This window comes from Alosa alosa, chromosome 5 (assembly GCF_017589495.1).
Source record: "Alosa alosa isolate M-15738 ecotype Scorff River chromosome 5, AALO_Geno_1.1, whole genome shotgun sequence".
Lineage (NCBI taxonomy): Eukaryota > Metazoa > Chordata > Actinopteri > Clupeiformes > Clupeidae > Alosa > Alosa alosa.
In genome coordinates this window covers 8,875,732-8,890,521 of record NC_063193.1, presented here as the reverse complement: position 1 = coordinate 8,890,521, position 14,790 = coordinate 8,875,732, and the positions used below count along the sequence as shown (strand labels likewise).

The 14,790-nt window shown below is 42.3% G+C and overlaps 1 protein-coding gene and 1 non-coding gene across 4 annotated transcripts; one reads left to right on the top strand and one right to left on the bottom strand.

Annotated features, from left to right (window-relative positions):
* Positions 1-424: 424 nt before the first annotated feature.
* On the bottom strand, positions 425-589 carry LOC125295365. The gene has a single exon (XR_007193657.1). It is a non-coding gene; the product is annotated as a U1 spliceosomal RNA (small nuclear RNA).
* Positions 590-4,303: 3,714 nt separating this feature from the next.
* On the top strand, positions 4,304-14,760 carry LOC125294199 (E3 ubiquitin-protein ligase TRIM47-like). 3 transcript variants are annotated; one of them, XR_007193504.1, is made up of 6 exons: positions 4,304-4,992; positions 5,298-5,393; positions 9,143-9,376; positions 10,455-10,614; positions 10,841-11,742; positions 13,164-13,222. XR_007193504.1 is itself a non-coding variant. In XM_048242648.1 (6 exons), the coding sequence occupies exons 1-6, from the start codon at positions 4,405-4,407 to the stop codon at positions 13,676-13,678; spliced, it is 1,632 nt and encodes a 543-aa protein (XP_048098605.1). In that variant the 5' UTR covers positions 4,326-4,404; the 3' UTR covers positions 13,679-14,760. The 3 variants fall into 3 exon arrangements, 2 of the variants coding, with proteins under 2 accessions (XP_048098606.1, XP_048098605.1); XM_048242648.1 differs by having other exon boundaries at positions 4,326-4,992; positions 11,704-11,742; positions 13,164-14,760; XM_048242649.1 differs by lacking the exon at positions 10,455-10,614 and having other exon boundaries at positions 4,323-4,992; positions 11,704-11,742; positions 13,164-13,252.
* The last annotated feature ends 30 nt before the right edge of the window (positions 14,761-14,790 follow it).

Sequence of the window (14,790 nt, the reverse complement as noted above, 5' to 3'; positions counted from 1 at the left end):
CAGGTGGTTCTGAGATTGTCTGATCTTATGAAAATATACCTGACACTTTATTTTGCAGATACAGATTGTGGTCTCACACAACAACAGCACCTTTTGGTACAGATAACACATTCTTCCCCTTTTTAAGTAAGTATACTCTTTTGATCCTGTGAGGGAAATTTGGTCTTTTTATTTATCCCAATCTGTGAATTAGTGAAACACACACAGCACACAGTGAACAGACAGTGAGGTGAAGTACTGTACACACTAATTCCCACACAGTGAGCTGCCTGCTACAACAGCGGCACTCGGGGAGCAGTGAGGGGTTAGGTTCCTTGCTCAAGGGCACTTCAGCCACTTCCTACTGGTCGGGGTTCAAACCGGCAACCCTCTGGTTACAAGTCCGAATCGCTAACCAGTAGGCCAGGGCTGCCCCCCAAAAAATCAGGGGAGAGTGTGAACACAGTCCCCCACTATCAGAAATTGTGCAGTCGAGATTCCCACATTTGAGGAATTCGCAGGGGTCAGCATGACCGGCTGTACAGTGGCCGAGCCTCGCCCTGAGCAAACAACCTTCTTGATCATTGTATCACCCCTGCCAGGTAAGTTTTTGTTTTTGCCAGAGTGCCACTATTTTTGATGAATGGAAAAAGAACAGTTTAAAAGAGCAACAGCCTTATCTGCACCCCATGTTACAAACAATATGGTTATTATGAAATGGAAACTATTGAATTCTGGCTATGGGTGCTGAATATCTGATTGTTTAGAATTGCACACTCTTCCTACCCTGGGTTTTGGACAGACACTCAATCATCTGTACTCATCCACATCACCTCACATGTACCACACCATAAACATGTAGGGATCTGGTAGCTGGTTCTGAGAGTCTACGATCTTAAGGACATTGACAGACTGAAACCATTAACACATCTCTAGCCCAGCTAGCACATTTCATCACAACACATACAAGTGTCTTGCATCTCCACAATGATTTTATTTATTTTTCATGCCCCTCTTTTATGAGATACATATCAGATGTTAGGTCTACATATACTGTATTTCAGTAAACCATGTACAGTATGTTAAACAGTAGAACATTCTGGCAGAAGATGTGACAGAAGGCATCACTAAACCTCCAGTCCAGTCCGTAGAGGTAGTAGCTGGCACGAAACGGCGTTGAGGAGGAAGTCGGCCAGGGCCAGGTTGAAGAGGAGGACGGTGCTGCTCTTCCAGGGCCTCATGTGCCAGCAGAAGACCCAGAGGGCCAGGCCGTTGCCCAGGACGCCCAGCAGGAACTCAGTGATGATCAGGGGAGGCAGCGCTCTGGGGAGCAGCTCACCCTGGTAGGGACAGCAGACGTTCACTGACCACTCCATGCTGTTGTGTGTGTCAGGAAAACTAGCTGACACACAGTAACCGTAGCTGGATTTTTATTAAACACAAATGTCTACAAGTTGAGATTGACCTGTAGGCTACTGCCACATATTTAGATGGATGGATACAGTCTGAATGAGGAACAAAAACTTGATGTGGCCCTGTGACATTTTTAAGCAATGGTGTGGATCTCTACCACTCTGATAGAGGTCCTAACAAAGACACAGACAGATGTAGGCTATGGAGATAGAGGAGACGTGAGAATGGAGTGTGTCCTTTAATGTCTGGAAGTTTATATTTCCTCCCATGTTTGAATTGGCTATGATTAAAATAAATAATAGCTATATATAATTTGAACACATTTATTTATTTATCTGAGTATTTGTCCAACAGTAAGCCTACATTTGCTACATGCGTTTGAGGCTTAAGACTTATTTTTGTATAGTTCTTTTCTAGACACTCAAAGACGCTTTACAGTTTTATAAAGGTATAAACAAACAGACAAGGTACATAAAGGTTACATAACAGAGAAAAGGAAACACACAGGTGCATGGCCAAAGCAGAGGACCAAGCTAGAGAGCAATGAAAAAAAGAAAAGGGAAAGCTGGGAAAGTCTTTTAACAGGAAAAAGCAAGTAAGTAAACATAACATAAATGTTTGGATGCTTGGTTAGCTATTTTTCTTCAATGTTTTTCACACAGTTTCAAAATGCAACATTAACGACAGAGCAGTGCTAACACAAATTGTTTTATAGGCTACTAGGCCTACTAAATATATCAACCAAATAGTGTCAAATGATAGCCGATATTTGAGAACAGTAGACATGCTTTTTGAAATGGAAAGTTAGGAAATGATTCTGTTATTGTCTACAGAACTACAGTAGACTGAGACCATTTAAAGGCCTTTGCAGGTGTTTTGAGTTAATTAGATTAGTGTGGCACCAGGTGTCTTCAATATTGAACCTTTTCACAATATTCTGAGATACTGAATTTGGGGTTTTCATTAGTCAGTTATTATAATCATCATAATTAAAAGAAATAAACACTTGAAATATATCAGTGTGGAAAGAAAAATAAAAAGTTTCACTTTTTGAATGACATAACTCAACTTTTGATGATATTCTAATTATATGACCAGCACCTGTATATGTAATGTTATTCTTTTTCAGTGACAAAAGCTGTTATGCACACAGCCCAGGAAGTAGGGATGGGCAAAGCGAGGCTTTATGAAACACTGACACGTTCGAAGCAATTGTGCCGAATTGTTCCGCAGCTTCGAAACAATTCCGACACATCAGAGCTGTTTAGGGTGAAACAAATCTGTCAAATGCTTCGTATTGGAGAGGTAATCTTTAAAGTCCGTGGCTCGCTTTGTTACCTGTGTTCATATAGTCTTACTCAAAAGCTAAGCAGTCATGCCCTTGGTCATTACTGGATAGGAGACCACATGAAGTGACAATAAAGAGAATCTTATTGCTGACCCGTTCTCTAAATCAGAATTTTAAAATTTAATCTAATTTTTTTCTGGCGACCCACTTTTTAAAAATGACAGACCATCGCGACCCATTTCACTTCAAATCTACCCTGCAACCACCAATATTGTTTTAGGGCCACAGGTTCTCCAACTTTTCTATGCCTCCCCCAACCATACAGTACATTGCTTTAGGATCCCTGCTTTGAACACGGTTGTGTTGCATTTTGAGCACCATCAGCGTGAAAAGTTGGAAATGACTACTGAAAAGATACGTTTTAATGCGCATCCGAGAGTAGGGGAAATTCTCGCATGTTGCGCAGTCGTCATTCGTCAGCATAGTAAGCTGTTCCTGTATTTCTAAAAAAAAAATGTTATAGGCTACGTTGCGTTGCAGACAAATGGGTCCATAACACTGTGGACGTCAATTCCAATGTAAACAGCAAATAACTCGTTTTGCTGTTTATTTACTAATAACTCGTTTTGCTGTTTATTTACTTATAAAATAAGTCGTTTATTGTATTGTTGTATTATATTATATTGTATAGTCGTTATATCAGAACAAGAGGCGTTTGCGCAATAGCCGGAAGTATGCGCCTTTTCTTTGGATTTTAGCGAGGTAGAAAACGAGAGGAATAGTGTTTAAAATGCCCATTTAAATTGTAGACTAATATAATGCACTGTTGTGCATTTTAAATCAGAAATAAGAATGTGAGGAGGTTGCTATTAACTTTAAAGATTGCATATGCAATCGAAACGGTATGCAAATTGAATGGCCTTATGTCCGGTCTATATGGATGCCTGCTTTAGTTGACAGCACGGTCACTAGATTTTAATCTTAAATTGAGGAACTGGTATCTATTAATGTTCGTGCAAATAGGCGGATTCATGTCCCTTGCAGTTTGCAACTGCGAGGTACATGGCAGGCGCCCCATAGAACGGTTTCATTTTGAGAGGTAGATATCCATGCTGGCACCCCCTCTGCGATGCGTTTGTCCCCCAGTTTCATGCGCCAGTCAAAACCGTGACTGTGGTAGTTAACAATCTACATCCTAATAGAAAACTGTTAGCTTTCCTGGTATCAAATGACAAATGGTATCAGTTAGGCCTATAACACAACATAAATTGTGCTGGCGACCCAAATAAAATCTCCTGCGACCCACCCGTGGGTCGCGACCCAGACTTTGGGAAACACTGCTCTAAATCACTTTCTTCTTATAATAACTCTCGAGGTCGCAATTTGCTTTTGTCCATTCTGAGAGTTTAGTTGAAACTGTGTGGTTAATGATGAAGTAGGCTAACATAAACAGATACGACCTGAAACAATACCTAACCAATCAAACGGGGATCGAACCTCATTTGACCAGCCTGAGATACCTGGCTTTGAACCACGTTTCGAAGCAGTGTTTCGAAACACTTGTGCTTCGAAGCCTCGACACTGATTCGAGACGTCGCTTTCGAAAGTTACACCCCTACCAGGAAGTCATTCCCATGCAAGCACCTACCGGAGAAGAAACAAAAGTGAAACTACCTGTATAGTGTTGCCCCAAAGCTTTGTGAGGTGTTTGTCAGGGACTAAGAATGGCAGAAGTGAGTCTAAGTAACCAGGACCTTTTTATGTGTCCAATTTGTTTGGATTTACTGAAGGATCCAGTAACTCTGAACTGTGGACACAATTACTGCACGGGCTGCATTAAGAACTGCTGGGATCATGAAGATCAGAAAGGAGTTTACAGCTGCCCGCAATGCAGACATACTTTTACTCCGAGACCTGTTTTAAAGAAAAATAATGTTTTTGCTGAGGTTGTGGAACAGTTCCGGCAGACCAGAATCCAAGCTGCTGCTCCTGTTCACTATTTCGCTGGACCGGGAGATGTGGAGTGTGATGTCTGCACTGGGAGAAAACTCAAAGCGGTGAAGTCCTGTCTGGATTGTCTGTTGTCTTACTGTGAAACTCACTTCAAAGCTCACAATGACCTTAACCCAGGTAGAAAACACTCAGTGATTGATGCCACAGGCCAGCTACAGGAGAGGATCTGCTCCCATCATAAGAAAGTTTTTGAAATATTCTGTCGCACTGATCAAAGTTGTATCTGCTATCTGTGTACGATGGACAGCCATAAAGGCCATGACACGGTCTCAGCTGCAGCAGAAAGGACAGACAAACAGGTGAGTAGTTAGACTTGTATTCTAAATAAAGCTTCAGAGTTTTCTCCACTGTGTATGAAGTTATGTATAAGGTTTGACTGGTTTCAGTCGAGAACTTTATACAGGCCTACCTAACAGTTGCCTCAGTCCCAAAATAATAAACTTCAGAACAAAGCAGACTTTGACCAAATGTGTTTTCTGCAACCACTGACTATTGCCACAGGCTGTCTATGCATGTTAGAGATTAATTGCTTCAGTGAGATATCCTCTTTAAATATGTTTTGCCATAAATATGTGATTTTGTAATTGTGTTTTTTAATTAACAGAAGCTGTTGGGGCAGACTCAAGGAAGCTTCAAAAAGATTATCCAGGAACGAGAGAAGAAGCTACAGGAGTTGAGGAAGACTGTGGAGACTCTCAAGGTGACTGTTGTGGGTACTGGACGTGTCACTTGTCTTGTGTTAATCTTCAGCTTTATCATTGCTTGGGTGTGCTAATTAAGCATGATGATGTTACAGGAACATATCTGTCAACTGCAGTGCAAATGTTAAATTCTGCACAGTCCACACGGCCTGAATGTTCACTAGCTGACAATGATTCATCAGTCATTCACCATTAGCATTAAACGTGGTGCTGCTGTGTCTCCTTCTGAGCATATAATCAAATAGTTTGGGACAGAGGCAGAGCGATGTCAAAACTTGCTTTAGCTTCAGACCTCCCTTTTTAGCAAACTTGGTCTTAACAGTCTAGCCAGAGAAAGCATGTGCCCCCTTCAGACCTGGCATGGCTACAGTAGTGTACGAGCAGTGCCGGCCTAGCTGGTCTAATTGGCTAATCACGCACACCTGGTGATGAGGTGTGGGTATTGAAGGGGTTGTTCGATTTGGGGGACACTTTTCTTTTTGCCACATTCTGTTGCAGGCACCTTTGGGTTATCGCTCTCCCACTAGCACCTTTCTTTCTAGGGTAAGGCTATTTGTACCCCTGATACAATTAGCAGTGTATGCTATTCGTACCCTGGTGCACACAGCAATGTGTTCTATTAGTACCCCGTCTGGTACAAATATCAGTGTATGCTATTTGCACCCCTGTGCATTTATTCTGGCATATTGATCACACAATGTACAGTAATAATAATAAAAAAGCAACATGTTTTTGTTGTTACATAACAGGGTGTGAATAGCTCAGCTGTGTAATAGACACTGAATAAGGTATGCTGTTTCCATCAATGTATAGTTAGAAGTGGATGCTATTCGTACCCTGGTGTTTATAGTAATGTATGCTATTTACACCCTGGTGCATGAAGTAGCTAATTATTGCAATCAAAACTACCATTTGAGGACTGATTTCTTGTTCAAATTGCGCGCCTTCTCTCCAGAGACGTTGGTACACATGTGCAGTCACTCTGCCAAAATGCATCATGTAGGAATTGAACCCCAGTCTCCCACGTGCTAAACCATGTCTGTGGCCACTGCACTCTCTTCTTCCACAACTAGAGAGTGTTTGCAGGTAAACTTATAGTTTATAGGCCTGAGCATCATATTCACAAATTTTCTGTTAAGATAGATAGATAGATAGATACTTTATTGATCCCCAAGGGAAATTCAAGGTCTCAGCAGCATACAGACAACACAAACACATTCTTTAACAGCAGAAAGAGTAATTAAAGTATATAATATAAAAACACAACTAAGCAATAAAGACAGTAGAAGATAAGGAATATGCTAAATATACTAAAATACAAATTATACTAACTAACACTTAATCTAAATCAATTCTAAAAACAGTATCCACATAGTGGTGATTAATCAATCAGAGGCGCTTGCAATGACTAAGGCAGGGACTGAGCCTGTGATTCTCTGTGCATAGTAAGGTATGGTAAGGTGCTCTAAGGTGCTCTGTGTGAATGAGTGTCATGGTGGTAGTGCAATGGTGGTAGTGGTCATGATGATAGTGCAAATGAGTAAGTCCAACAGTGCAACAATGCAGAAATAAAGTAAAGTATAGTCTATATATCTATATATTTAACTATTTAAAGAAAATGTACAAGTGTGGCCACAGTTCGGCTGTGGCATGGAGGGGGGTTATGCATGTGCGCTAATGTGCTAAAATAGCACGCAAACATTGAGGCATAAAGACAGTGGTAAAAGTGGCTAGTGGACAGACAGTATCCAAACATGGAGGGGGGTGAAGAGGCAGACAGACTATGCAGAGAAGTCTCTCTCCTCTTCCCTTAAGTGAGGCATTGAACAGTTCAATGGCCCTGGGGACAAATTAATTTCTCAGTCTGTCAGTTGTGCAAGGCAGTGAGCGAAGTCTCCAGCTGATCAGGCTCTTCTGCTTAACAATAGTGCTGTGGAGTGGGTGACACTCATAGTCCAAGATGTTGATCAGTTTGTTCAGGGTCCTTTTGTCAGATAGTGAAGTGATGCACTCCAGTTCAGCTCCCACTACAGAGCCAGCTTTCCTTACCAGCCTGTCAATTCGCCCCGCATCCTTCTTCCTTGTGCTTCCTCCCCAACATACTACTGCATAGAAGAGGACGCTGGCAACAACAGAACATCCTGAGGAGCTTTCTGCACACATTGAAGGACCGCAGCCTCCTCAGGAAGTACAGCCTGCTCTGCCCTTTCTTGTAGAGTGCATCAGTGTTGGCTGACCAGTCCAGTTTATTGTCCAGGTGGAGACACAGATACTTGTAGGTGCTAACCACCTTCACATTGACCCCATCAATGTGGACTGGTAACAGAGTGGGCTTAGACCTGCGGAAATCCACCACCATCTCCTTGGTCTTTGAAGTGTTAAGTTGAAGATGGAGTTTGCACCATTGCACAAAGTTCTCCACCAGGCTCCTGTACTCCTCCTCCTGCCCGTTCCTGATACACCCCACAATTGCAGTATCATCAGAAAACTTCTGCATGTGGCATGACTCATGGAATGGAATGGTGTTGTAGCAGAAGTCAGATGTGTACAGGGTGAACAGGACTGGAAAGAGCACAGTTCCCTGTGGCGCTCCGGTGCTGCAGATCACAGTGTCAGAGAGACAGTTCTTCAGTCTGACGAACTGTGGTCGCTCGGTCAGGTAATCTGTAATCCAGGTTACCAGGTGAGCGTCCACACCCATCTGCAAGAGCTTGTCTCCCAGTCTGAGAGGATGGATGGTGTTAAAAGCACATGAGAAATCAAAGAACATGATTCTCACAGCACCTTTCCCCTGGTGTAGGTGAGAATGTGTCCTGTGTAAAAGATAAGTGATGGCATCGTCCACGCCCACTTTCTCCTGGTATGCAAACTGTAACGGGTCTAGTGCATGGCGTACCTGGGGTCTGAGCATACCTAAGACCAATCGCTCCATTGTCTTCATCACATGTGATGTAAGAGCGACAGGTCTGTAGTCATTAAGCTCACTAGGGTGTGGCTTCTTAGGAACAGGGGTAAGACATGATGACTTGTCCAAGGCGTAGGCTCAAATTGAAGATGTGCTTCAGTGGCTCCTCCAGTTCAGCAGCACAGTGCAGCACAGGCCTTGAGTAGCCTTGGACACAGTCTGTCAGGCCCCGCTGCTTTACTAACTAACAAACTAACATAAGCAACTATAAGCAACTAACAAACTGACAGTTGTATGCGTTCACTGAACCAAGATTATGAAAATAAAACACAATTTTTCAATCTAAAACTTAATCTGAACAGAGGTTAGTGCTGAAACCTTTCAGAATTCACTTTCTGCTGACAAAAAAAATGAATGTCTGCCATGTTTTTTGTTCACATGAGCAATGTCTTTTTGTTGTTATGTCACAGAGTGTGAATAGCTCAGCTGTGTGGCCAAGGCGAAAGAACTCCGTTCTTTCTATCTTGGATCATACTGACTGACATACACACACCCACATGAACACACTTGCATACATGCTTTTACTTTCCTCTAGACATCTTTTGGTCATGGTTATTTATTGCTTTTTGTTACTTTTAAATAAATACTTTATTGGTTAAAGTTATCCCTGTTGTCCGGACTCTATGTTGCGGCTTAGAGCCGGGTCGTAACAGACAGTTACAGAATGCAGGACTTTGCCATGGTTACCTTATCAAAAACAAGCTAAGGACACTGTGAGCTACTTTGCTGCTTCACCAACCTCTGTGTCTCCTGTCCCCCTCGTCCTTGTGTGTCTCCTGTCAGAGCTCTGCACAGACAGCAGTGGAGGACAGTGAGAGGACCTTTACTGAGATGATCCGCTCCATTGAGAGAAGGCGCTCTGAGGTGAAAGAGCTGATCAGAGCTCAGGAGAAGGCTGAGGTGAGTCGGACTGAAGGACTCGTGATGCAACTGGAGCAGCAGATTGCTGAGCTGAAGAGGAGAGATGCTGACCTGGAGCAGCTTTCATACACAGAGGACCACATCCATTTCCTCCAGGTAACTGTAGATGGATTGTTAGTGTAACAGGGTGATACATAGGAAGGGCCAAGGGGCCAATCACAGTAGCCTTACTATGCCACCCTGAGGCCTAATGCATCAGGGAATCTTTAAAAGATCGTACCTCTAAACCGAGACAGCTAGCTCTTGCAGGTTCGAAATTACACAGGGGAGACATGAATCCAGGAAAACAAAAGATTTATTAATACACAAAGGTTGGAAAGTGGAGATCTTAGGGTGGCAACTATGGAAGTCCACACAAATATCATGCAAGCATCTTAAAAGGTTCACCTGTTACACAGCAAAGGCACACAGCAAAGCTATAAGCAATACACCAGAAACACCACAAGTGTGTTAAGTGTGCTTAGACTAGCCCCCCCCTCAGAGCCACCTCCCTACTAAATAAACCTAACACTTACACAAACAAAAGGATAAGACAAGCAAAACAAAAACCAAACATAACGAATAACCAAAGCAAAACCAAGACAGCAGCATGACCCGGCCCATGTTACCCCACCAGCATGACTGTGCTGCCTAAAAGAACAGAACACAGAAGAAGATAAACAATGAAAACACCACAATATACATACTAGAAAACCACAAACGTCTACGGGGAGACAGCATACCTGACGGTAGCACAGACAGGGGCTACACCAGTGGAGCCTACATTGCTACTGGCTGCTGCCCCTCTTAAGTAGCACTCCACTGGTGCCAGATTGATTAATTGCCCATGCCCCACCCCCTTCATTAGCACTGGCAGGTGCAATTGGAAAAAGCAGGCAGAGAAGGTTTTATTCATACAGTCCTCTTTGGAACATATTACATTGACATATATGCATCATAATTAAAGTGTCTGTTTTGAGTTGAATGTTCTTGCATTCAGTGCCAAAGCTCTGCAACCTCATACAACCTCATATGCATTAGATCAGACGTCTCAACATTCTCAGACCAAGGACACCTGCATGAAATTATTTTGCTTATTAAATCTGTCCAACAATATTATGTAGGGGAGTTTATTTTAGATGAGTAGTTTGTAATGGTGTATAGGCCTACAATACTTCTTTCTTTCTCTCTGTAGAAGTTTCAGTCAGTGATCCCTCAACCTCAGTCTAAAGACTTATCCAGCATCTATGTCAGCCAAAACCTTTCTTTTGAGGCTATGAAGAAATCTGTCTCCACACTTAAAGCGCAGCTGGAGGATGTCTTCAAGCAGGAATTCATGAAGATCTCTGCAGCAGGTTAGTCATATTGATACGCATTAAAAAAGGAGAAAAGACAGCATAAAATAGTCAAATGTATGTGAAGTGTGAACCTTTCTCCTTTTCTGTTACTGAGTTATATGTTTGGTCCAGCACTCTGAGAAACTATTACAAAAGATTGAATCCTGCTCCCATTCCTGTGCATAATGATATACATGCCGTGGCTAGTCGGTCACCACTAATAGTGTGGCGATTCATTAATTAGGCAAAGTGCTGCTGCTGCTGAGCTCTCATAAGAGCTGTGATGTGGAGGGACCAGGTCAGGTTGTCCGTTATCTGCACCCCGAGGAACTTGGTGCTGTTTACCACCTCTACCTCAGTGTTGTTGGTGAGGAGGTGTGTGAGACTGGGCCGGTTCCCTCTGAAGTCGATGATTATCTCTTTTCTCTTCTCGACGTTCAGGTCCAAGTTGTTAGTGTTGCACTATTTCACCAACTGCCTTACCTCCTCCCTGTAGGCCAGTTCCTCTCTGTCTCGAATGAGGCCCACCACTGTTGTCTGCATTCTTCATGATGTGATTTGTCTGTCGTCTGCATTCTTCATGATGTGATTTGTCCTTGATTTGGCGCAGCAGTCATGTGTCATGAGGGTAAACAGTAGTGGGCTCAGGATGCAGCCCTGGGGGGAGCTGGTGCTCAGAGAGATGGCACTGGAGATTTCCAACCCGCACAGACTGGGGTCTGTCTGTGAGGAAGTCAAAAAGCCAGTTACACAGGGGAGTGCCTAAACCAAGAGTGCCCAGTTTGTTGATCAGATGCTGTGGAATGAGTGTATTAAATGCAGAACTGAAGTCCACAAATACGTACATACATGTTTTTCCCATCCAAATGCTCCAGGCTCAGATGGAGTGTAGAGGAGATGGCATCCTCTGTGGAGTTGTTCCGGCGGTAGGCAAACTGTAACGGGTCAAATGAGGGGGATAGTATGGAGGTGATATGGTCCTTCACTTTTCAGTGGGAGGTTGCTTGCTTTTAATATTTAAGCAGCAATAGGGATTTATATGCAGTATTATATACACTTCTTTATACTAAGTTTGATTAGTTATATTGATTTTTTTTTTTTTCTCAGTGTCTGATGAGCCAGTAACCAGAGAGGACTTCTTAAAGTGTAAGTTGGTCTGGTCTATAAACACTGAGACAAAGATGTAGACACACAGTTATTCATTCAAATATTTGTGGAATCGCAAAACACACACACACACACACACACACACACTGACTCTCTCTCACTCACACTCACACACACACACACACACACACACAGCACTTAGTATGGAATTACACACCTTTGAATACAGACAATGGAATACATGTACTAGGGGTGTGAATCTCTCATGTAAAAGACGAAAAGACGATACGATTTGCATCTAGATACATGGGCACGATTCGATACAAGAAAAGAGATTCGATACAAGAAAAGATACATGTTTATAAAAAAACGATTCAGTACGATTCGATGCGATGCGATTTGATGCAATTCGATGCAGTTCAAGAATGGAAAGCATTCTGAAAGATTTTTTATAATTTGCTCAAGGTGCACATTCATTTTATATTATCAATTATCATGGTCATGGTTGTCAATTAGGCAACAAAATGTGTGAATATGATTATCTAATCTGAGGTTTGTTTCATATGCTGTATTGAAATGAAAAAAGAATAGTCTACATTTCAGTCAAACACAGCAGCCAAATACAACATAAAAATACATTTTTATAGACTTTACCGATTTTATAGAGTTATATCTGATTGTTTTCATGGAGCTGTAGCCTTGTTGAGGTAAGACAATACCAAAATAAAATAAAACAGTGCTTAAGACACTCTTGGCCTTTTCTCATATAGGCCTAGCCTACCCTACAAGAATAAAATAGGCCTACAAATCAATGAACTCTCTGGGCTTATTTTGTTCCAACAGTAGACCTAATGCAGAAACCTAAAATGCCACAAGTCTGAGTGAATATGAACAAAATCATTGGCTAATAAATTATGCATCGTTTTAGCAGCAAGGGCCAAATTATTATTTAACATTAAGGAAATCCCTTCATCAAAGGTAAGGCTACTCTACAGACTATGCAAGTTGTCACATGCTTAAATTGCAATAGATGTATGGGTAATGAGGTCATTTGACAACTTTGGGCAATAAATGTAACCAAAAACGAACTGCATTACCCACAATTCCGTGCTACGTATAGTTTCAAAACCGGAAGTGGGATGAACGCGCTGCTTGGAACGTAAATGAGAGTCTGAGCGAGCAGAAAAGGTTGTGCACCGATTCGTAACAAGTAAATCGATATAACGACCGGTTCATTTCAGTTTTTTGCGATACGGGGCTTCACGTATCGATGTAGCCGTATCTTACACGTTAAAAACGGATACCGATACGTATCGGTTAATCTTTACACCCCTAACATGTACACATGTACACATTCACATACATATTCATGCAGATATCACATAGAAATGTCCAGAATTGCAAGCAGAAATCTTCTTTATGTGAAACTATTTGTCCTGTCTTCTTCTCGGTTTGTTCAGACTCCTGTCGATTCACACTGGATCCAAACACAGCACAAAGACATCTCCATCTGTCTGAGGGGAACAGGAGGGTGGAACATAAAAATGAGGACCAGTCCTATCCTGATCATCTAGAGAGATTTGTTATACCTCAGGTGTTGTGTAGAGAGGGTGTTTCTGGACGCTGCTACTGGGAGGTTGAGTGGAGTGGAGAGTTAGTTTATATAGCAGCCTCATATAAAAACATCAGCAGGAAAGGATGTGGTAATGAGTGTATGTTTGGATGGAATGATCAGTCCTGGAGTCTGTGTCTCTCAGAGAACAGGCTCTCTTTCTGGTATGATCATAAGCAGACTAATCTCCCTCTAGTGGCCAGCAACAGAATAGGAGTGTATGTGGACCACAGGGCAGGAACTCTGGCCTTCTACAGCATCTCTGACACAATCACCCTCCTGCACAGGGTCCAGACCACATTCACTCACACACTCTACCCTGGGATTTGGCTAGATTATGGATCATCAGTGTGTCTGGTGTGAGCCACACACACACACACACACACACACACAGCTCACCTACCCTTCACCACACACATACACATGAACAAACTTTGAAATACAAATACACACACAATAACTGACACACAAATGCACACTCAGCATCAATCATACTGTCCTCAAATGAACACAGACACACACACACACACACACACACACACACACACACACACACACACACACAATATCACAAAGTTTGGTAAGTTTTGAATGAAGACACCAGAAAACTTAAAAATGTAATCGACACACCACACACACATCATATAATCAACACACCACACACACACATTATATAATCAACACACCACACAGACATCATATAAAACACACACACACACACACACACACAGCACTTGTATGATTTTACACACCTTTGAATACAGACACTGGAATACACATGGACACATGGTCTCTGGATATGTCCAGAATTGCAAGCGGAAATCTTTATGTGAAACATTTTGTTCTGTCTTCTTCTCGGTTTGTTCAGACTTCTGTCGATTCACACTGGATCCAAACACAGCACAAAGACATCTCCATCTGTCTGAGGGGAACAGGAGGGTGGAAAGAGAGATGAGGTCCAGTCATATCCTAATCATCCAGAGATATACCTCATGTGCAGTTTAGAGAGGGTATGTGTGGGAGTTTGCGTGGAGTGGGGAGTTAGTTTACGTAGCAGCGAGCTATGGAGCGAGATTTAAAGGAAGTAAGAGGAGGATTAGGACGAGGAAGATTAGGAGGATGAGGTGAATGATGAAGAGGAGCCAGGGAAGAAGGAGCAAGAGGAGGAGGACAAGAACGTTGAAGAAAGTCAGAAGACGTGGACTCATTTAGTTGACATTGAAACAACCATGAGTTTAATTTATAGATCATTTTTGTATGTTGTGTGAAAGCAACATGAATTGTGTTTTCCCATTGTATCTGTGTTCATAGACACACAAATGCTACAACTGAAAGTGTCAAAGACTAGATAATATGTTTTTTTGCAAGCACATCAGTGCAGGCGTGTGACAAGAGATTTGGGTAACACTTTACTTGATGGGTGGGTTCATAACACATTCATAGCAGCTGTCATAAACTGCACATAAAACATTCAT